The sequence below is a fragment of the Theropithecus gelada genome, chromosome 7a, assembly GCF_003255815.1.
Source record: "Theropithecus gelada isolate Dixy chromosome 7a, Tgel_1.0, whole genome shotgun sequence".
NCBI lineage: Eukaryota > Metazoa > Chordata > Mammalia > Primates > Cercopithecidae > Theropithecus > Theropithecus gelada.
This window is the reverse complement of record NC_037674.1, coordinates 825,862-850,503: the sequence shown is the minus strand read 5'-3', so window position 1 is coordinate 850,503 and position 24,642 is coordinate 825,862. Positions and strand designations below refer to the sequence as shown.

At 47.0% G+C, this 24,642-nt stretch overlaps 1 protein-coding gene across 1 annotated transcript in view; it reads right to left on the bottom strand.

Moving 5' to 3' along the window:
* The window catches only part of OCA2 (OCA2 melanosomal transmembrane protein), a 352,275-nt gene that overhangs the window by 87,955 nt on the left and 239,678 nt on the right, over positions 1-24,642 (bottom strand). Inside the window, exons 22-23 of the mRNA XM_025390396.1 lie at positions 13,081-13,174; positions 6,899-6,992 (exon numbers count right to left, since the gene is read on the bottom strand). Of these exons, the coding sequence (XP_025246181.1) occupies positions 6,899-6,992; positions 13,081-13,174 (188 nt within the window). The remainder of the gene's footprint in view (positions 1-6,898; positions 6,993-13,080; positions 13,175-24,642) is intronic.

The window sequence follows — 24,642 nt, the reverse complement described above, 5'->3', positions numbered from 1 at the left end:
GAGACTCCGTCTCAAAAAAAAAAAAAAAAAAAAAAAAAAAAAAAAAAAGAAACTAGGAAACATAAAACCACATACAACCTTCTATACTGAATTCCATACCTTCAGATAAGCACTGGGGATGTGCAAAAACAACCTGAATCCAAAACCCAAACGCTGAGAGCAGAAAACGACAAAAACGTGAAGAATAAAATGAGAAGCCAAAGAAAAAAACCAAATCATGTCAGAAATGAAGATTACATTATAAGGTGTTCCAGGAAGACTATAATCAAATGAAAATGTAATAAGGGGCATTAAAGAAAGAAAGCAAACAAGAGGCCAAAAACAAACTGAGTAGTAAAACAAGCCAGAAACAAAGTGGTTGAAATGGAAGCCAGGCCAGTGAGACTCAACATAGAGAGATCCATGAAATAGTAAAATATAATAAACACTTAAAACTCTGATCCAAGAAACCTTTCTGGACTCAAAAGAAGACATAATGCTACATGTTAGGCCCATGATACCCAAGGGATACTTGGGAATATCTTAGTAAAACTATTAGACTCTGAAGATAAATTTGCAGAATCCTCCAAGCCTGTAGCAAAATTACCAAATAACTTCAAATGTAAGAGAACTGGGCTGCCATCAGACATCCCACACACACATACAGCTGAGGCCACAATGGAGTAACACCTTCAGGAAATCCAGAGAAGGTATGTGTGAACCAAGGGTGTACTAGGAAGCAAAGCGTCTTGTCAAATGTTAAGGATGTAGAACGCAGCCTTAAACCTACGAAAGCTCAGGGGTGCTGTACCCAGGAGCTGATCTTGGGCTCTTAAAGATTAGCTTCACCTGTCAAACGGCAGGAACACTTCAGCCAAAGGGCCAATGGTGAGGATCTAATAGACTTAATCGTGGATCTAAGAGAAGCAAGCACAGAACAATGGTGGGTGGAGGAACAGTGATGATGTTATGTGTTTTGAAAGCAGAAATACTTCAATTAGCAAGTGGGTGGAGAAAGAAGGGAAGAGAAAAGTAGAATCAACTTATCAGTGATCATTTAGGCAAGAGGTAGAAGTCAAAGGTTATCATTAAAGATAGACAAACGAGGTATAAAAGACTATGTAAGAAAACAGAAGACTAAAGACAAGTGAAAAAGCATAAGAACAAAGGTAATCACTAGAACAAAATACAAACCTTTCAAATTGCAAGGAGAAATTTTAGAAAATAAAAGAGCAAAAAAAGATATGCATATAGAGAAACATAGCAACTAAAATACACATAAAACCTATAGTATGGAAAATGTGTAGTCATATTGATAAATGTGAGTGGACTACCTTTATTTATTAAAAGAAAACAATACTTTCATTTTGGTTCACAAAGCAAGTCCCAATAATATACAGTCTATACGAGACACACCCAAAACAAAGTGATTTAGAAAGGCTGAAAGCTAAGCAAATGATTTGTGATTCCAACACTGAATAAACTACAATCAAGCCAAAGAGCACTAAGCATGACAGAAGGGATGTTTAATCGTGCTAAAAATCTTCCCACTCACAGTGGAGACAGAACAGTGGTAAATATGTATCCACCAAATAACACACTAACCACCTTTCAAGGATAAACGGTAAGAGATTCAAGGAGAAATAAAGAGACAAACTTGTAACAGGAAATACTTAACATGCCACTTTAAGTACAGGACAGGTTTAGGATGTAAATGACCTAGTATAATCATTGGGTAGATTTGAGAAATATGTAAGTTTATACAATAACAATAGAGAATGCACACATAAAGTATGATCAAATTTGGTCACAAAGAAACCAGATGTAAGTTCCATCAAAATAGAAAGTAATAAAATAAATAACAAGATTATTCAAACTGGAAATCGAAAAGAACCATTATTAAACATCCAACTCATATGAAAGGCAAGCCACACTGAAAATACAGAAATCCTAGAAATGATAATGGAAGCATTATATATTAAACTCCATGGAATACATTTAAAGCAGTGTTCAGAGGAAAAAGCATAGCCTTAAACACTTATGGCAAATAAAACAAACAAAAATAAACGAAATAAATTTGAAATTTGAAAAAACTAAAGAACAGCAAAGTAAATCAAGAGAAAGCACTTGGAAGGGAATGATAAAGATAAATGCAGCAGTTAACTGCAGAAAATAGAAAACTAGACTAAGAAATACATCAAAGTCTTATTTTTTGAAAAATAAAACAGAACTAGATGAATCGCAAACCACTAATCAAAAATAAATCCACAGATAAAAAATGACAAGGGGAAAATAATCACCAAAACAGACAAAATTTAAAAATAATTCTAAGAAAATATTTGCAGACCTCTCGATACCAATATTTTTAGGGTAATTTTAAATTATGTGTCTATTCCAGTATTCCTGATCCTAATAAAAGTGTAATGCAGTGTGTTGTCTCTCGTAGCTGCAGTAATCAAGACAGTGCGGTACTGGGAAGGGACAGCCATCCAGATCAATATACCAGAACAGAGCACCCGGGAACAGATCCACAAAGATGCACTCAGCCGATGAGTGACAGCTGCAACAGCAACTCAGCGGAGGAACCATAGCCTTTGTACCAAATGGTGGTAGAGTGTGGCGAGATCCATAGGCAAACACAAAAAGAACCTTGATCTAAACCTCACACCTTATATGAAACAACTCAGAATGGAACATCAACTTAAACGTAACATGTAAATCAATAAAATTTGGGGGAAAAAAGAGCACAGGAGATAATCTTTGAAAAATATCTAGGGCTAGGCAAAAAGTTCTCCTGCTGTCATGCTTTTAACACCAAAAACACGACACATTAAAAATTTTTTTGACACGTTGGGCCTCATTAAGATTCAAAACTTTTGCTTTGTATAAGTACCTGTTTAGTGGATGAACAGACAGCCTGCAGACTGGGAGAAAATGTCCTATCTGCTTTCTTCGTAAGAGCCCCAAACTGGAAACAAGTCAGGTGATCTTCAATGAGGAGGCGACTAAACAACCTGTGGTCCATCCATACCCCAGTGCAATGCAAAGAAATCAAATACTGGCATGGGAGACAACTTGGATGAATTGCTAGACCATGATGCTGAGTGAAAGCAGCCAATACAAAAAGGTCACGTGTTGTATGATTCCATTTATTTAGCCTTCTTGTAATGACAAAATGCTAGAGATGGAGAACAGATCGGGGCAGGGCTAGAGGTGGGAGGGATACAGGGCTGGCTGGAAAAGGCCAGCACGAGGGCGTCTCACAGCGATGGAACTCTTCTGTGTGCCTTGACTGCATCAATGGCAACATCCTGGCTGTGATCTTCTACTACAGTTTGTCCAAATTTTACTATCAGGGGTTTCTGCACAAAGGGCTCACAGAATGTCTCTGAATTATTTCTTACAACTGCACATGAATCTACAATTATCTTGAAAGAAAAAGGTTTAAAAAATTAATGAAAGCAAAAAGTATAGATAAAAATGGAGCTCAAGTTTATCCATTTCGACTACAGAATATCTAAAGTTCCTCTGCAAAATTTAAAATACAAAAATAAGCTTAAAAATAGTCACAACATGTATATCAGAACTGATTTCTGTAGGTGCAAGAGAGCTTCTGAAAAATAGGAAAATTCATCTCTCAAGAGAAAGACAGAGGCAAAAGATATGAATAGAAAGTTTACAAAATAAGAAATGCAAATATTCAATGCTTATACAGAAAGAGTATAATCTCAGTAGAATTAATTAAAACAAAACACGAGTCTATTGTTAGCCTGCCAGATGAACCTTGAGCGTTTCAAATGGCAGTGACGAGTTTCAGCAGTGAAGTTCGATAAAGTGCACAGAGAGCAACATTTCTGGATGCCAGCTTGTCAATATTTATCTGGATTCCTAAAACATCATTCATTTAGCCAGTGGTTCTATGTCAGAAAATTTATCTTCAATTATCAGAAATGAAACAAGGTTTTATCTATAAAGATATATATCACACCATAACAAGAAACAGTAAGCAACCTCAATACCTCAGTGTAAAATGAACCAGGATATATCTGCCTGTTGTAGGCACAGCTATTCTATTTTGGAAGGACAATTGGTCCTAGGTAAGATGGTCACAATAGAGTATAAAGAATAAAAAGTAGGATACAATGTGATTTGAAGGCTTTGTAAAAAATATGTAATCTACGGTAGGCAGGAAAAATGTAAGAAAACACACCAAATTACGATCAGTGGCTATTTCTAGGTAGCAAATATAAAATACAATGTACATATAAATATAAAAGTACAATGTTACTTTTATATTTTATTCGTTGACACATTTTCTGTTAAATACTTATCTACATCATGAGAGAAATGGTCATTTTTTAAAACATTCTGCACTGTGTATCACAAGAAGTCCCCTTTTATGAAAATAAATCTTTGAGTTATAGATAAAAGTCGAATTAGTGCATGTGCAATTGCAAATTAAGCAATTCATGCAAATAAAGTCCGTACCGCAATTAAATAACCATTCCCTGGGCAAAAACTGCTCTGATTTCTGCACAGCAAGGACCTGGCAAGAAGGATGGTCAGAGCTGGAAGAACTGGAACCAGGAAGGATCTCTGTTGACCACTCACCACAGAGACACTCTCCATCCAAAAGATGCATGTGACTCACAAGGCTGGGGCTAATGAGCTTTCGGGGAGACAACTGGCAGTCTTGCCCAAGCCTTCTGAGGCCACCGACTTCCTGTCATACTAGCCGTTCACCGCAGTAACTGCACACACGCACACACACACACACGTGTGTCACACACTGCACACCAAATGCAAGACCTGTGTGAAAAGTTCAGTGCCCACATTGCATCTCCCACTGGAGCTGAACCTCAGGCACTTTACGCGTCCCGGGTGGAGTGGACGCAAACCCTTTCAGTTGGGCAGATGTCCGGTTATTGTTCCGAAGTGCTACTTGGGAAAAGATCAGACTGCGGTTGCCCTAAAAATCTTCTTTTTAAAAAAATACTAGTACCAGGCCTCCCGTGCCTACCTGTGAGACCAACTGGTGCTGCAAAAGCCATGAGGTTTCCCGCTGTCTGAGATTCAGCCTATGGGCCTGCCAGGAAGCAGAGGGACCCGTACGTGGTATGCTTGCCCAACCAAACGAGAGGAGATGGGGGACGTGAGCACGACGGCCTTCCAGGGCTGCAGAGGTCAGGAGCCCGGCCCAAATGAAGGAGGCAGAGCTGGCAGAGAGGGTGAACTGAACCTCCCCCTGCTGCCCACTCAGCACGCTTGTCTCTGATCCCTTCTCTCGGCTGTGCTCTGGGTCTGACCCTCACTGACCATAGGGCAAAGATGAGAAGACGGCAGTGTGCGGTAGGCCACCTCGCAAAGGCCACTGCCATATTTGCTATAATAAATGCTGCTCTCATTAAGATAATTCTTGTTTAACTGACAGGATGATTTCTTTTATGCTCAGCAGAGGCAGAGGAGAGTCCAGACAGAAAGAAGTGGGCCAGGCATTAAGTTTTGAACCCTGTCCCTTAGCGACAGGGTCAGCGATATGCCCAGAGTCCCCCCAGGAGATGCACACTCAGCGTCCCCTGTGGCTCACACCCACGTCACCCAGGAGTGTCATTCAGATTGATGCCTCAGCAAAATTACCACATAGTACTAGTTTCTTACGAACCACGGAAATGGCCAATATCATAAGTCTGGCAAAAGCCAGTGTGCTGCTGTTCAAAGAGCCTGCTGTGTGTGGGTCCTCAACTGGGCACCATGGCCAGGCTTCTGTTCCCAAGCCAGCCCCAGGCAGCAGTGCCTGGTGCAGGGATCACTGCCTCCACCGGCTACAGGGTTCTCTGCCACTCAGCCAAAGTTGAGGTTCCAAATCTTTACCCGAGGCTGGTTCTGAGAACCATCATTGTGCATACACCCAGTCGAATGTACAAAGAACTCCACAGAAACCTCGCTCAACACCAAACGAAGGAAGTTCATTTTCACAGCACCATTTGACAGGGGCTTCCAGCTTCCATTCTGCCCCTCACCTGTTTGCAATGTGCAGTGTGCCACTCACACACAGACGTGCGGGTAGTCAGGGCCCCAGCGTGGACCCAGCTCCTCCTAGAGCAGGCTCTACTCTGCGGGCACCCGCTGTACACCCCCACCGAGGGCCTCATCTCTCCGCAGTCCTGAGAGGTGCCCACACAAGAGAGGGAAGCCACTGCCAGGCTGCCCCCATTCCACCACCCTGGCTTCAGTCCGCGACATCACAGGGTCTTTGCTAGCAGGGACTGTGCAATCCAGCAGGTGATGTCAGACTCGACATGCACCATCTTCGTGGACAGTCAGGGCACAAGTTCCCACTGGAATTTTCAAGAGGACAGCCACCTGAAATACCTGGCAAGCCCACAGTCATTTCCTGGCCCCCTGACTCAAGCTGAGTCATCCAGAATGTCTGAACCATCCTTTGTGTTATGGAGCTAATCCCAGCAATTTTTTTTTCTTGAGACAGAGTCTCACTCTGTCACCTGGGCTGGAGTGCAGTCGCGCGACCTCAGCTCACTGAACCCCTGCCTCCCGAGTGCAAGCAATTCTTCTGCCTCAGCCTCCCAAGTAGCTGGGATTACAGGTGCACACTGCCATGCTCAGCTAACTTTTTTTGTATTTTCACCATGTTGGGGTTTCACCGCGTTGCCCAGGCTGGTCTCGAACTCCTGAGCTCAGGCAATCTGCCCGCCTCGCCCTCCCGAAGTGCTAGGATTACAGGCGTGAGCCACCAGCAATAAATTTTTAATGTGTTCTTTTCTGAGTTAATCTCTCCTACACCACAGTCTCTCTAATTGCTAAAAATATGCTTATCTTAGCGTTGAATGTGCTATTTTTTAATTAAGTAAGCTTAGGAACTAGACAGTTTAACAGAAATTTAAAGTGAATGTAAAAGTACCTGAAAAATTCCATGAAGGAGAACCCATATCCATGCTGCTCTGCAATTCCTGCACACACCACGTTTGCCGACGCGCCAATCAGTGTCCCGTTACCTAAAGTCAAAATTTAAAAACAAAATCCCAGTTCATCCTGGTGGTCAGCTTCTGTTCTCTTCGGTTTGTAATATTTAGATCATCTCACAGGCTTTGATTTGATGATTATTTTACAGTCAAAGTGACTGCTTTGTAAATATCTGGAAACACACAAGCAGAAAATAAGCTCACTGATTGCAAATACCACGATTCATTTATGGATAAAACCACGGCTGTTGTATGTAACAAGAGGAAGAAAGCTAAGGAGAATGGGCAAGTCACTGTGGGCCTGTGAGTCTCTTAGAGAAAAATGCAAACGGGGCCAACAACCAAAGCCGAGAACGTGTGTCCCTCAGGAATGCAGTCTCAGACACGAACCACCTCCCTCCAGACTGCAGGCCCAGACACTAGGAAACTCTTTCAGTGGATGAAAGGACAGGTGAAAACAAGCAGGTGGAATCCCTTTCCTTCAGATCTTCACCAATGGCATCTCCTTGACATAAAACACCTCTCTGGGTAAGCTTTTATGAGTGTGCACACACACGTGTGCCGTCCTCGCGGCCTGGTGAGCAATAGAGCCAAGGCGGCCACTCGGGTCATCAGATCCAACCCCCACACACACTCACAGGCAGGGAAGGCCCAGGAGCCTCCTCCGTCCCTCCCAGCCATCGTGGTCAGCGTTCGTGAACAGGCCTGTGATTCAGGCTCAGTCACTGTGGTCAGCATTCGTGAACAGGCCGGTGACTCAGGCTCAGCCAGTTTAGCTGAGTCCTGACGTCCGTGCACAATTCTTCTTAAGGAAGAATCGCCCTCTGTCTCCATCTCTCTCCCCATCTATGGAGGACGGGTGAACTGTGCGACACTGCCCTGGAGCTGCCTACAGCATGTCAGTGCGGGGGAGTGACCTTTCAGAGGCTGGACAACATGGATGACAGAGCAGGTGGAGGCCCCACATCCCCATGAAGACACAGCACAGACAGGGTGAGCAGTGTGCCCAGGTGTCGGGCCGGGAAGTGGTGAGTCCTGACCGTGAACCATTCTGGCTCCAGAGGACCAGTGAGGGGTGAGGCTCAGGCTGCCCCAGGCCATTCCCTAGATAGCCAGACGGAGTGTCTGAAGGGCCCAGTGCAAGTCTTCGGGGCAGTGCTCACCCAAACAGCCCCCTCTGGGCACGGCTGCACCAATGCATCCATCCCATCATCCTGCCTGCCAACCCCGCTCCTTCCCTGGCCAGGAGATCTGCTCAGTGAGACCACACCCTTGCCAAGCCATCTTACGTGGCCATCACTTCTCACTGTCTGACGAGTCTCTTCCCACAGAGAAGCCGATGTTCCTCGGCCAGCCCTGCCCTGCGAGGCCCAGCCCTGCTCGGACCTGCCCTGCTCGGCCCCCATGAACGCACCTGGCTACCAGGACAGCATCAGCCTGCACCCTAAAGCCTGCTAACTCCAGGACGTCACGAGCAGAGCCCAACCCACGGTCCAAGTTCACATTCAGCAACTTGCAAGAGTCCACTTGTTTTCTCTCCTGTTAAGGAACAGTATTGAAAAAATGCCCGTTTTCCAATTAAAATGATAGCACTGCAGGCAGGCCCTGCCCGGATGGAGAGCATCTCATCCTGTCTGCTGTGCGTGTGGACTCCTGATCTGCGAGGGACCCGCGTCCCCGGACACAGAAGGATCTTTCCTTTTCCTTTTGCAGGTTGCCAAGGTAAGCCGCTCAGGAGGCTGTTTTGGTCCTGAGCACTCTGGACTCAGGGAAAGGAATGGGGGGCAGGAAACGATGCTGAAGGATCTGCAGGAGGGGCTGCATACCGTCTGGGGCCTGCATGAGGAAGGTTGGGTGAGGATGGGGGGCAAGTGGGTGAGCCCTGTGGACCCAGCTCTTTCCTTGGAAGGGGAGATGCAGCTGAGGACAGGCAAGGGCAGGGCTGGCTTATGTGATGGGGGTGACCGCTCAGCCTTTAGACATCAGACATCCACCCACCTTCTCAGGAGTGTCATGTGGGTGACACCGTGGGGCTGCTCTCCCCCAGAGGCCCTCCTGCACCCAGATGTGTCCGAATCGCCTGGCCTCCCGCCCCGAGGGCCCTGCTTCTCAGCTATCCCCCTGCAGAAGTCCTTGGCCTTCTCACAGACTCACAGCCTGGGAGGCAGGACATCAACTCATTAAGTCACAGGGAGCTCTGTTTCTTTAAAGAAAGCTTTACAGGCAACAGAAACCCAATGAACTTAGACACTTAGACGCATGGGCGACCACCTCCTCCCCAGTAAGAAGGAGGCTGGAGGCAGAGGGCGGGGAGCCGGTGCTAGGCCTGCTACTGTCAGGCAGGTCTCCACTGTTCTCAGCTTCTCCCTCCCCTCACAGGATGGCTTCCCAGCCACATCTAAGGCAGGAGGGCAGGGAGGAGAACTGGCACCAACACGTTTTGATGATGAAGGCAAAGGCTATGGCAAAGGCTCCCACATAGGCCCCTCCTGTCTTACTGGTCAGCAAAATGAGACAAGCAAGGCTAGTACCAAAGCAGAGAGGAGGCCTCGGAGAGGAGGCCCCAGAGAGGAGGCCCCGGAGAGAGGCCTGGAGGTTATGGGTCAGCTCTGGTAGGTCCTGCACAGACATATTGGAAATAGAGTGTGTCCACCAACGCAACAGAAGGAATGCTAGATTTAAATTCAGAAGACCTCAATTGAAGTCTCAAACCTTCTAAGCCCTGTAAACTGAGCAAATCCCCCACCATTTCTGTTATATTAACTGAGGTGTTTGTGTTAGTAGGGAAAGGAAGATGCAAAACCAGCCGGTGTTAGCCGTAGGGAACATTTACCTCCTGGTGACAGGCAGTCCCAGGTGGCACAAATCCAGAGGCAGCCGAGCTCTGTGGCACGGTCAGGACCTTCTCCCTGCACCCGTGTGCTCTGCCGCCAGCCAGCAACACTCAGAGCCAGCCCACACTCGAGCTGCAGATGCTGCAGGCATCTCCTCACCATGCATCCAGACATGACCGTGGCCAGAGGAGGGAGTGGGACCCCTATGTCTCCTGAGGTTTGGTCTCAGGGCCAGGAAAATCATTATCAGAAGCTCCTCCCTCTCCCACAGAAGACACTCCCTCACGTCACCTGGACTCCACATGGCTTTGGTCTGCCCATCCCTATGCCAGTCCCTGGGCCGGAAACCCAGCTGCCCATCCCTCCCTGCCATGGGCGGGGCAGAGAAGCAGGGAGTCTGCTTTGCTTCCTCTGTGTTGATGAGGACCGTCACCACCTTTCCTGGCATCTCCTGGGCTGGTTGTGCGGTTCACACGGGATTAAGAATGTGAGCCTACTATTCAGATGCCAACGATGTTGCAGTCATTAAACAAGATGCCAGCAGAGTTTTAAGGGTATTCCACATGGTATGGGCTCCATGTGGTGGGGAGAACAAGGCCCCAGGTGTCACTTCCCCAGCTCAAGCCTCCCTCCCAGTTTCCACAGACAGTGAAGCACAGGGGGGTTGGCCTGCACATGAACAGCCCTGCCTGTCCTGGCACGCCCAGGCCGTCCCGCGTGGGAAGATGACACATAGATCCAGAGGCAGAACAAGGGCATTTTCAAAACCACGCCTAGCTCTGTTTGTGACGAACGTTGCACACAAAGAACCAAATCTCAAGGGTAACTCCTGTGCCTGCAGTATACATTCCACTCAACAGGCCACACTCTCAGAGATTTTCCACCTGACAGAACTCTATGCATGGACATTCCCTTTGGCGAGCTGAAGAGCCACCGGTCCTTCCAGACCTGGATGTAACCCAAGGAAAGCAGCAGCCTTAGGGTTTGAACATAGCCACGGGCTGCCTGGATCGGTATGAACACAGCCACGGGCTGCCTGGGTTGTTAAGAAAATAGTCACATGCTACCTGGATTGCCCACAGCCTCTAGATAACCATGGCAGGGAAGAGCTCTTCACTCTTCATGCTCACTTCGCCTCCTCCCCACAGGTTTTCTACCTTAGGATTGCACCTGCCAGTAACGCCTTAGCACATGAACTTGCCTCCACCTCTGCTTTCCAGGAAACTCAGGCGAAGGCAGGTTTTTCTGAAGGGTTATTTGAATTGTTCTTAGCTCTTCATGAAAAGAGCAACCAAAAAGTACTGGGGTCAGACCAGAAGAAGGGAAAGAAGGGAAAGAAAGGAAAGGAAGGAAGAAAGGAAAGGAAGGAAGGAAGGAAGTTGTTTCAAAGTATCCAGTGAATCACCTCCAATTTATAGAGCAAATGACATTTCTAAAACCAAGCGAAAACTTCTATTTAAAGTGTTCTTCACAATGCCAACCCTAGAGAGTGGAAAGCTGCTGTTTCATGGGGACAGAGCTTCAGCCTGGACTGGTGAAAAGACCTCTGCAGATGGACAGTGGCACAACACTGTGAATGTCCCTAATGCCACCGAACTGTGCACTTACACACAGTTAAGACGTTAAATTTTAGGTTACAGATATTTTACCATAATTTCTGTAAAATGCCCAACCTTGAGTCAATGAGAAAGGGCCCCGAGGGAGTAAGTGTAGAGTTAACGCCCAACACAACTGCACTCCTGTCGTGCCAGAAACAGGTGCCTTTCAATCTCCAGAGCTACTAGATTAAAATGCTCCTAAGACTGAACACACTCATTATTCACTGCCTCCCTGCTTCCAAAGTGTGCTCAGTTAATAAGTGTCTAATCCCATTTTAGGAATTGGCCTATAAACGGCACACACTGATGCCTCTCCTAGAGAAATCTCCTCCACATTGATCCTTCATGTTTTGGGGAAATCCAGACTAGCTCACAAGGCCTCTCACTCTGCACGACCTGGCTTTAAACTTCCCTGCCTGCAGAACCTCCTCCGACATCTCCAGTCTCTCCTCGGGGCCCCGTGCGCTCAGGGCACACCTGCGTTACAGGACGTGTCGGCCTATGCTGTAACCTTAGTTTAGGTGGCCATCTTCCCCGCTCGACAGCAGGGGCGTGAATTCACTGTCTGGCACAACGTCAGGGTATAGCAGAGACTCAGCAAGTTCAAACGAACAGAATCCTCACAGTGGATGCGTTTCCAGCTGTCCTCGGATCCTGCTCCTAATTGTTGATGTGAAATGTAGCTCTGCACTGCCTTCCTGGGACTGGTTCTTGGATGGGGGCAATTTTAACAGTTCTACACTCTCGGAAGAACTTGAGGCATCAGTCACTGACTTAGATGAATTAGTTGTTCACGGACATTACAGAAACTTCACTGGATGACATTAATCCCTCTTTTCAGCCAAGGAGATAAACTAACCAGACAGGCATTGATTTAATAGTCAGAAATCAATCAGAGAACAAAGAAGGCTGGATTATCTAAGCATACCTGGATATAAGAATAAAAACTTAAAGTGTATCTGATGTGTTGATCTAAGATTCTTCACAATCCCCTTGTGTTCCCAAAGGTGATCAGGCTTCTCAGATGTGAGAAGGACTCCCCCGCAGTTCTCTCCACGGCAACTGCATCCACAACCCTGTGTCTGGTCACCAGAGGTCAGTCTCTCCCAACACTCTCTCTAATCCACTTCTCGCTGTCTCCAAAGTATAATGCCCACCCCCAAAAAAACCTTTAATCCTTCTTCCCACGCTTATGGGTTAGAGTCTCTCCACTTCTCACTGTCTCCAACGTCCAATGCCCAGCCCCAAAAAAACCTTTACTCTTTCTTCCCACGCTTATGGGTTAGAGTCTCCACTTCTAGCTGACCCACTTATCCCTCCACTGCTTACGGAGGGACTAAGAGAGAAACAGAACCGCAACTGAGGATGGCTTCTGAGTCAAAATCTGTTTCTAAACCTAAGCACGGCCCACAGGGGCACGGGGCGGGAACATACCAGCTGTGAGGCGTCAGACCCAGGCATCCCCAGGCCACGGGCCCGGGAAGTCGGGGGCAGCTCTGCAAAGAATGGGAAGGAACGGAGTTGCCCTGGAATTGCTCTGTCAAAGCTGAACATGTGTGTCCACTCAGGAAACCATCCGGACTCTCCTTCATTTGCTTTTAATTTGACACACACTAACTGTTGCTTTGGGCTGGACGGAAGTGTGGGCGCATACCCCTCCCCCCACCCACGCGGTCAGCAGCCCCTTACCTCCCAGGCAGGCACCGAAGGCCAGGGCATACATGAGCGGTGGCGCGGGCAGGCCGACCTCAGGGTCACGGCTCAGGTTCAGGAGCACGGGAATCTGTGGAGGAAAAGGACATTGATGCCACGTCCCATGGAAGCTCAGAGAAGCTGCCATACTGTGACCAATTTAGAAAATCCAAATGCTTTCTCACCTTTCAAACTCTAAGGAGCATAGGATTTATGGAAAGAAACCAAAGCAAACTTTGGAATCCACAGTAACTTGAGTTTAAACTCATCTGTATGTCTTTGATACCAGCTGCCACCAACTGGTCCTCCTGGTCCTGAGCTCCACCAGCTGCTGTGGCTCTTACAGGGGGTAAAGGCACATAGAGCCTAACACAGTGCCTGAGAACGCACCCATCAAAGCAGAGCTCATAGAACCCTGCAAGTGCTGTGCTAACTATGCACACGTCATCTTGAATCCTCAAACATCCCTCAAGTGTGCTGTTACTCCTTCCCTTGACAGACGAGGAGACCAGGATGCAGAGAGGCACAGGAGCACAGACCTCAAAAGCAACCCAGCCGGAACTCACACTCAGTTCCCTGACCCTACTGCACACTGGGTCCCCTGTGCTAAGCGACTTCTCGCGGCTGCCCCCTGCCAGGCACCCTGAGCCTGCTAGTCATTCGCAGCATGATGACAGGTACCAGGTTCTACAGCCAGGAAGCACCGTTCTCTAGTCAGCCGTGCCAGCCTCTGGTGCAGCTTTCTGACGTTGATATACTTTGCATTATTGTAATCAGTGAAACGCAGCGGCTGTGAAATTTCTGTAAGAAACCTGTGTTCAGAGAGCTGCCCCCTTGTGGCTTATTGCTAGAAGGAGCCGGGAAGGACACAGCCGTTGAGCCTGCCTCCGGGAGACTCCGGAGAACGGAACGGCCGGGATGTTCCCACCAGACGCCTCAGGGAGCCCACAGGGTGTGAAGGAGAGACCCCTGGGCCCGCTGCCTCGGGCAGTTGCTTACGTCAACCTCTCTAAAGAGCAGCAGGCGGAGGAGAGCGCCAATGGTGGCCGATCTGGAGAACGTTACACAAACACACAAACGGAAAGTGGACCCCAGTGTGGAGATGTGAGTGACGTGCAGTATTATTCAATTAAGGGGCAAGAGAGCCGCCCTCTGCTGGGTGCTCCGTCCCCCGATGTCCTGAAAGGGGCGCCTCAGGGCTCACTTGGGAAGATCCGTTCACCCTCAGCTCCTGATCGCTGCAGCAGGATTTCACGTGTGCGCTCCGCAGCGTCCTGCTGGGGCAGGGGGGTCCTCCGCCCCACCCCAGATTCTGGGCTTGCCTAGTGGCTTCCTTTGACCGATGGAATGTGGGTGGGTTGGACAGAAGATCTTGTGTTTCTGCATGCTCCTCTGGAAGGCCAGGCTCTCGGCCACAATGGAAGATGGAGCCTAGGCACGGCCACTGCCCAGGGGAGTCCCCATGGCGAGGACACGTGGAGCAGGGTCCCCCCAGCCCCAGCGGAGGCCGGACTAGGAAGCTGCAGCCAGGCCGCTGACCCACATGCCTGCTACGCACGTGTCTCCACCAGCCCTGGGTCTGGTTCTCGAGAGTTGCCTTGCAAGGCCTAGAAAGGAACCCTTCACATTTGCTGGGTCACAAGGTGCGTGTTGAACAGCTCAATTTCTCATTGTCAGTAGCGTCAAATAGACACTGGAAGAGAAATAAGTAACACGCTAGGGAAAGCATCTGATTCTGCATCTATCGATCTGATGCAGAATCAGAAACTCCTGGCAGCGGGGTGCTCCTGCGCAGTCCCTGAGGCACTTTTCAAGCTTGGCTTTTGTTGTCTTATGATAAACGCGATTATCATAGAGGCTCCTTCACACTTGATGTCTTTGTTCTTTGGAGGAGGGAGCGAAGTGAAACTTCTCACCACAGCCAGTCATCAGTGAGCACAGCTAGCACACACACACGTCACTGTGAGGCCACAGGGCCCCGTAGGCGCTGAGCACCATGCTGGTGGTGCAGAGCCAGCCTCTACCCTACAGGACTGCACACGCCACCCGCAACAAGGAGACAGAGTCAGAACAACTAAGCACAGGACCCTGGGCCCTTGCTGGGGCACTGCAGTCTCAAGGGAGGAGGCGATGTCTTCAAGCTTAGTGATGCAGAAATTCCAGCAAGTGCCCTGTGCTATGACATCCATTGTCCAAAGCCAGAGAAAACCTACCCCAGGTTCCAAACTGCATACTTACAAGTGCCAGATTCTGTTACAGGCTGATTGCTTCAAAAAATATGCTATGACATTGTTTTCAAATCAAGCCCTCTCTGGAATTTGCAATTCTGATAAGAACCAGCTCCCTAAACTCCAGAGTCCAAGGATCTGCCCACAGCTCTGTCGTCTGCCCTCCCAAGCTCTGCCTTGTTCAAGCTCCACTTCCCACAACGTAAATGTACCATTTGCCCCTTTAATTCTGTCCTCCATGCAGCCAGCCATGACCTTTCCGTCTTTGAAGTCTGCCCATGCAACCGACCTGACTCCATACTCTTCAATCTGACGCAAGCCCTCCCTCGCCAGGCTGTCCTCTGCCTCACATACTCCAGTCTCCACAGGCCTCGACCTGAGCGCTGCCTGCCACTTCTGTGCCCACGCCCACGTCTCCACCTAGGCACGTGGCCACTCTTGCCCTCACGTAGCCTCCCGCTCAGCCCGTAAGAGGCTTGGGCATCTCTCCTTTGAGAAATCTCCCTGAGTTCTCCAGTGTGGCTGCTGTTTTATAACACACTACGCCCAGAGCTCACCTCCATCACTGCATTCAACACTTCCTCCTCCACCGCGTGGCTACGCCCAGAGCTCACCTCCATCACTGCATTCGACACCTCCTCCTCCACCGGGTGGCTACGCCCAGAGCTCACCTCCATCACTGCATTCAACACTTCCTCCTCCACCACGTGGCTACGCCCAGAGCTCACCTCCATCACCGCATTCGACACTTCCTCCTCCACTGGGTGGCTACGCCCAGAGCTCACCTCCATCACTGCATTCAACACTTCCTCCTCCACCACGTGGCTACGCCCAGAGCTCATCTCCATCACTGCATTCGACACCTCCTCCTCCACTGGGTGGCTACGCCGAGAGCTCATCTCCATCACTGCATTCGACACCTCCTCCTCCACCGCGTGGCTACGCCCAGAGCTTATCTCCATCACTGCATTCGACACCTCCTCCTCCACTGGGTGGCTACGCCCAGAGCTCATCTCCATCACTGCATTCGACACCTCCTCCTCCACCGCGTGGCTACGCCCAGAGCTCATCTCCATCACTGCATTCAACACCTCCTCCACCACGTGGCTACGCCGAGAGCTCACCTCCATCACTGCATTCAACACTTCCTCCTCCACCGCGTGGCTACACCCAGAGCTCACCTCCATCACTGCATTCGACACCTCCTCCTCCACTGGGTGGGACCATGTTATCTCGTCTATGCTCATTTACTCTTAATTCAGTCAATAATTCTTCATGAATATTCTACTTTGTGTCTGGTTCTGCTCTAGATACAAGTGATAGAACAATGAATATAGGACACAAAAGTCCCTGCCCTCGTAGAGCTTGCTTTACAGTGGCAGAGAGAGAAAAATTTAAAACTAATGAATGACGGCACAGAAGATGGCAGGGCAGGAAGCTCCCCGAATCCACCTCTGCCTAAAGGATGACTGGACTGGCAGGAACTGTCCGAAGCTACCGTGTGAGCTCCCTGTGGCTGCTGTCACAAAGCCCCACGAGCTGCGTACTGAAAACAACAGGACTTCATCGCCGTACAGGCAAGAGTCTGAAGCCAGGTGTCGGCCTGCCCGTGCTCTCTGATGGCTCTGGGGGGGTCTTTCCTTGCCCCTCTGGTGTCTGCGGCCATCCTGGCCATCCTTGGCTTGTGGGAGCCTCGCTCTGGCCACAAGGGAGCCTTCCCCGTGCCTGTGTGTGTCTGTGCCAAAACTTCCCCTTTTCGTAAGGATATCAGTCATATTGGATTAGGGCTCTCACCCTAGTGACCCCATTTAAACTTGATTACCTCTGTAAAGGCCCTATGTTCATATAAGGTTACATTCCAAAGTACCTGGGGTGAGGACCTCAGTATGTTTTGGGGAGACAATTCAATTCAAAACAGTAACTATTTTGGAAGTCTGGAGTGTAGTCAAACACTTTCGGCAACCAGGGGAAAGACTGATAAAAAGGGTTGTGGTGAATTTTGGCTTTTTTTTTAGTGGTTATCATTCCCCATCTCTCACCCTGTGGTAGGAAGCTGTGGGGATGGCAGCTCCTGTTTAGGATGTGACTTGCCGATATCAGAGCAGGCAATAACGACCTTGTCCTCCAAAAGCTGAGGTTGTGTATGTTGACTGCTGGCCACTGTTTTGATCACTGAGGGGCCAGTACAGAGGCTGGCCATTGTTTCAACCTCCAAGTGATGAAGCAGCTTCCAGGAAATTTAAAGTGGCAGTAATTATTTCTGTACACACACACCCCTAACACACACACCCCTAACACACACACACACATTTTTGGGGAGCCAGAAATTTAAGGAAATCTTTGTCAGTCTACTAGTTACCTGTAGAGATAATAGGAGAAAAACTTCAATGACCATATACTTTTCAAAAACGTTTGGAAAAGTCACAAATGGATGACTCCAGCACTCAACGAGAAAGACTCAGCAACATCTGAGGAATGGGAGAATTCGATTTCTAGCATTACCACAATATAATACTCAAAATGTCCAGCTCTCAACAAAGAAGATTACACAACATACAAACAAATAGGAAAGTGTGGTCCATTCACAGAAAAAAAAATGACAGAAATCATCCTGGAAGAAGTCTAGGCATTAGAATTATTAGTCAAAGATGTTAATTCAGCTGTCTTAAAGAAGTTCAATAACTACAGGAAACCACGGGCAAAGAGTTAAAGGAAATCAAGAAAATTATGTACAGACAGAATTTAAATATCACTAAAGAGGTAGAAATTATAAAGAGGAATCAAATAGAAATTCTGGACCTGAAAGTATAATAACTTGAATGAAAACCTCACTACAAGGCTTCAACAGCAGAATTTAGGAAGCCAAAGAAAGGATCAGTGAACTTGAAGACATGACATTTGAAATTATCAGGGCTTATCTAGAATATTTAAATTCATAAGAGACAGAAAGTAAGATGGTGGTTGCCAAGGCCTTGGGGGAGGAAGGAATGGGGAATTATTTTTAATGGGTACAGGGCTTTAGTTTTGCAAGGAAAAGAGCTCTGGAAATGAATAGTGGTGATAGTTGTACAATAATGTAAATGTACTTAATGCTACTAAACTGTACACTTAAAAATGGTTATGATGGTGAATTTTATGTCACATGTGTTTTACCACAATTTGAAAAGTAAATAAAATTTAAAATGTCAAAAAAGAAATTATTAGGTCTGAGGAGCAGAAAGTAAAAGAAAAAAAATAAACAGAGCCCAAAGGACCTGGGGGACATCATCAAATCTACCAATATATGCATTATAGGATTTCCAGAAAGAGAAGATGGAGAGAAAGAGACAGGAAAAATATTTACTAGGCATTCAGCTAACAAAGATGTAATCTATGAAGGGAGGAAGGACTGAATTGTAAAGGAAATAAGGACTAAATAGTCTGTATGCTATTGAAACTAAACTGGTATTATTCATGATAGGTTGTTACACATTTAGGATGTTAACTGAAATTTCCAAGGTAACCACTAAGAAAATAACTATTAAAACATACAGAAAATTAAAACAAGGTAATCAAAATTGTACAGTACAAAAAAAAATCAACTAAATACAAAAAAAAGGCAGTAATGGAGAAACCAATAAACAAAAAATATAAGATATACAGAAAAGAAAAAAAATGGCAGAGTAATTCCTTCTTTATCAGAAATTACATTAATTGTAAATGGATTAAACTCTCCTGTTCACCTGAGGTCAGGAGTTCGAGACCAGCCTGGCCAACATGGTGAAAGCTCATCTCTACTAAAAATACAAAAATTAGCCAGGTGTGGTGGCGAGCACCTGTAATCCCAGCTACTCGGAAGGCTGAGGCAGGAGAATCGCTGGACCAGGAGGCGGAGGTTGCGGTGAGCCAAGATTGTGCCACTGCACTCCAGCCTGAAAGATAGAGTGAGACTGCCTCCCACAAAAGAAAAAAAAAACACAGATTGGCAGATTGGATAAGAAACAGGATACATCTATACACAAGTGACTGTCTTTAGATACAAGGACGCAAATAAGTTAAAAGTAAGAAAAATATTTTACATGTAAATAGTAACCAGTAACCAAAATAGAACTGAGGTGGGTACATTATTGTCAGACAAAATAGAATGTAAACAAAAACAGGTTACAAAAGACAAATAACATGTATTTATAAATGACTCAATATAGAAGGAAGATATAACAATTATAAATATTTACACACCTAAAAACAGAATCTGGAAATATATGAAATAAAAATTGGCACTATTGAAGGAGAAATAGATATTTCTACTATAAAAAGTACAGACATAAAATATTCCTCAAGACCACAAAATAATTCTTAATAAATTTTAAAAGATTAAAATAATACATAGTATATTTTCTAATTACAATAGAATGAAACTCGAAATCAGTAACAGAAGGAAAAAGAGAAAATGTACAAATATTAAACAACCAATGAGTTAAAGAAGAAATTACAAGGAAAATTAGAAAACACCTAAGACAAAGAGAAATGAAAACTCAACATACTAAAACTCGTGAGATTCAACGAAAGCAGTGCTAATAGGAAAATTTATAGCTGTAAATGTATGTATTATAAAAGAAGAACTATCTCAAATAAATAACCTAACTTCACACCTTAAGAAACTACAAAAAGGCAAGCAAACTAAACCTAAAGCTAGGAGAACAAGGGAAACGAGATAGATTAGAGGAGAGATAAATAAGATAAAGAATAGAAAAAATAGAGAAAGTAAACAAAACCAGAAGTTGACTCCTTGAAAGGATCGACAATATTGTCAAAGTTTTATCTAGATTGACTAAGAAAAAGAGATAAAATACAAATGATTAAAACCAAAAATTGAAGTGGAAACATTATTACCAATCTGACAGAAATAAAAAGGATTGTAAGAGAATACCATAAACAATTACATGCCAACAAATTGTGTAAACTAAATGAAACAAACACATTTCTAGAAATACACAATCTATCAAAACTGACTCATGAAAAAACAGAGTATTTGATTAGATCTATAACTAGTAAGGAGATTGAATCAGTAACCAAAAAATTCCCAACAAAGAAAAGTCTTGGACCAGATGGCTTCGCTGGTGCATTCCACCAAACATTTAAAGAAAAATTAACACCCATCTTTCAAAAATTGTTCCAAAAAATGAAGAAGAGGGAACACTTCCTAACTCATTCCATGAGGCCAGCATTACCCTGATACTAAGTCAGACAAAGCCACTACAAGAAAAGAAAACCACAGATCAATGTTCCTGATGAAATTGGGATGTAGTCGATACCAACATTCTTACAGGAAGAAAGGAACAGAAAGGAGCCATTTCCTCTACAAACATGAGATCCACGGAAAGACCCCAGAGCTTGGGAGAAAAGATGGCAGACAGCAGCACTCAGGAAACAAAACTAAACTAAACTAAACTAAACTATAAAATAAAATAATAAAATAAAATAAAATATAAAATAAAATAAAATATAAAATAAAATAATAAAATAAATAAAATAAAATAAAATAAATAAAATAAGTGGCAAATGATAAAAAAGGTTTTCTGTGAGAAAAAGAAATGGTGATGAAAGTTATAAAGGTGCTATTTTTTAAACAGGAATTCCAGGCTGATTTAGCACTTTAATCTGTACGAATGTATAATTTTATTTAAAAGCAAACGTTGCGCAACTAAGCAGCTCAAAAGAATAATGAATAAGTAAAATCCACAGCATGCTTAGTGGCATTAAGTGTTACGGGGAAAAAATAAAGCGAAAGGGGAGACGGGGAGGGCGAGGTTGTCCGTTTAGCACTGGGAAGGAGCAGTTTTGCAAAACTCAGTCACAGATGAAGGAGCAAGACCAAGCTCTGATGATCCGTGTGAAGAGAGTCTCAGACACAAAGCACAGAACGAGCAAAAGCCTTTATTACCAATGTATTTCAGAGTCAGCGGAGCACATGCGCAGGTTTGTTACACGGACATCTTGTGTGATGCTGGGATTTGGACTTCAAATGTTCCTGTCACCCAAGCAGTGAGCACAGTACCTGCTTGGGAGTTTTTCAGCCCTTGTCCTCATCCCTCACTCCTCCCTTCTGAAAACCCCACTGTTTATTATTCCCTTCTTTGTGTCATATGTACCCACTATTTAGCTCCCTCTTACAAGTGAGAACGTGCAGTATTTGGTTTTCTGTTTCTGCGTTAATTCCATTAGGATCATGACCGCCAGCTCCATCCACGTTGCTGCAAGGAACATGATCTCATTGTTTTTTTTATGGCTGTGTGGTATTCCATGTTGTTTATGTACCACATTTTCTTTATTCGATCCACCGCTGATGGGCGTCTAGGTTGATTCCACGTCTTTGCTATTGTGAGTAACATAGTGATGGACATGCAAGGGCTCGTGTCTTTCTGGTAGAATGATTCCATCTCCTTTGGGTCTGTACTCAGCAGTGGGATTGCTGGGTTGAAATCCAAGGAGCCACTATGGCTGCAGCCAAGTCAGCAGAGAGAAGAGCAGTTAAGAAGTGAGGTCAGGGAGGAAGAGCAGCCAGGCCTGTGCGAGGTGCAGGCCACCGCCAAGACTTTGGGCTGTACCAAAGCGGGGAGCCTCTGTGGACCACAGGCTCTCAGGAGCAGGGGAAGAGTGGAAACAAAAGGAACAATTTGGAACAATTGGGGATGTATTTGGGAACAATACATCTGAAGCTCCTTTTCCACCGTGTGACAGCAGGAGGGCATATGGTCCTTGCCGGGGCCTCAGGGGACAGGAGTGTAGATGGCAAGAATGGATCCGATTCAAAACCTTTGAGGGGCAGCTGGCCACAGGGTGTCAGAGAAGGTGAGGTGTCAGCTGGCTCTCAGCCTCAGGGGCTTGAGCAACTGAGAGAATGGAGTCACAATTTATGAGGGCAAGGAAGAGTGGGGAAAGATGGAATCAGGATTTCAGTTCAGGACACGTTAAGCCTGTGACACCTGCAATGCCCCAGGAAAGAAATGGAGAGGCAGCCGGACACCCAAGGCGAGGCTCTGGGGAGAGCCCAGGGGAGGTTGCTGTGGATGGCACTTGGAGCATGTGCTTGGATGAGACCCCTGCCGCCGTGAGTCTAGAGATTCCGGGCTTGGAAGATGGAGAGGGTCATGGAAGGAGGTGAGGAGGAGGAGTCCCATGAGGGGAGGAGGAGTACCTGAGGGGCCAGGCGGGGAAAGATTCTGAGGGGTGGCCTACATGTCATGTTGCTGACTGGCCAGGTTCCAAGGAGATCTCTCTTGAGGGCAGGCACTGGTCCTTAGTGACCTTGGAGAGAACTATTTCCATGGATTATGGAAGAAAAGCTCAATTGCAGTAAAGGCAAGAAAAAGTGAAGAAAGGTTCCAACAAAGAGAAGGTGGCAGGACAGACTCCCTTTCCATGTGTTTGGCTACAGGAAACAGAGGACGTAGGGGAGCGGTGGGAAGGCCTGGATACACAGCAGCAAGCCTGCATCCTCCTGCCAATCATCAGCAGAGAGTGAAGATAAATGATGCAGGGAGGACAGTGGCGTGTGGTCCTGGGTGAAGGCACCGGGAGCGGGACATCCCGGGGACACACACCGGGAAGGCAGGCAGGACGCACTGGGTGGTCACAGCGTCACGTGGGAAGTGCCCACGTGGTTGCTGTATGTCCTCACAGACAGAAAGCATGGGCATCAGCCTCGAAGGAGGGGCAGTGCTGGAGGCCGGACGGGGCACAAGAGGCACGCACAGTGCACAGCGCCCACACAGGGGGACACGCTGCCCGCCCAGAGCCAAAGAACTTTGAGAAAAAAAAAAAAAAAAATGTAAACCTCCTCAGACTTTTTTTTTTTTTTTGAGATGGAGTCTCGCTCTGTCACCCAGGCTGGAGTGCAGTGGCGCCATCTCAGCTTGCTGCAACCTCCGCTCCCCTCCCCGCTGGGTTTGAGCGATTCTCCTGCCTCAGCCTCCTGAGTAGCTGGGATTACAGGTGCATGCCACTATGCCCGGAGAAATTTTGTATTTTTAGTAGAGACAGGGTTTTACCATGTTAGCCAGGCTGGTACTAAACTCTTGATCTCAGGTGATCCACTGGCCTCAGCCTCCCAGGGTGCCAGGATTTCAGGTGTGAGCCACCGTGCCTGGGCTCCTCAGACATTTTAAGTTTGTATGTCAAATTTGCCATTCCAATTTACAATAATCCCCAAGGAGGTAGTCTATATCAACATCCTTAAACAAAGGCATCCCATCATTCTTTTAAATGTCTACTTTTAAATTTAAATACCACAACATCATAAGTCATCTAAAAATACATCTGAAGCTCCTTTTCCGCTATGTGACAGCCGGAAGGCACATGGTTCCCACCGCCTGACCTCTGGCCCAGGCAACGGGTCTGACTCAGGAGTCTGGGAAGCCGGCCCAGGAGGCACTAACCATCAGCGGGAGGCTGGCAGGGCTGACCTGACAGGTCAGGAAGGACAGGCCCCCTGAGGCTGCAACTACCTGGGCAGGGGCAGAGGTGGCCCAGGCGCATGGCAAGCACACAGCAGCCGCGGGAGGAGGGCAGAGCTGCCGTCGGCTCCTGACACAGCTGCCACTCAGCAGCAGTTCTGGGTGGATCCCCTGGTGAGGGTGCACAGGTGCCGCGGGTAAGCACAGGGAAGGCCGCACCCTCACCAGGATTCTGAGAGTTGAGACGGATTGTGGTGCCCCGGTGAGGGTGCACAGCTGCCGCAGGTAAGCACAGGGAAGGCCGCACCCTCACCGCGATTCTGGGAGTTGAGAGACGGACTGCGGTCCCCTGGTGAGGGTGCACAGGTGCCGCAGGTAAGCACGGGGAAGGCCGCACCCTCACCGCGATTCTGGGAGTTGAGAGACGGATCGCGGTGAGGCAGGGGAGAGCTATTTATAGCTGATAGGGGCACAGGTCCTGCTGACGGCCCTGGCCTAGACCAGCACTTCTTCAATGCCAATGTGTGGAGTGGGCTGCCTGGCACCTTGTCCAAATGCAGGCTCTGACTCAGGGGTCTGAGCATCTGAGACCTGCCCTGTGAGAAGTTCCTGGTGCTGCGAGATTCTGCCAGTGCCCAAGCCCCATCTGAGGGCAAAGGGCTGTGCTTTTTCAATATGATGCATTCCTTCTCCCCATTCTGGAACTGCTGCCATGGCCACGCTGGTCCCCTGGGTCTCGCCTTCAAATCTCTCATCCTTTTTCACGACTCTGGTTCTCTACGCTTTTTGTCCTGTACCTGCACACACGTCTCTCACTTGGCGGCAAGCACAGCAACTTAGGCCTAACACCTTGCTCTTCTTCAATTCGTTATTCCATATTTTTTGTTGAAAACATT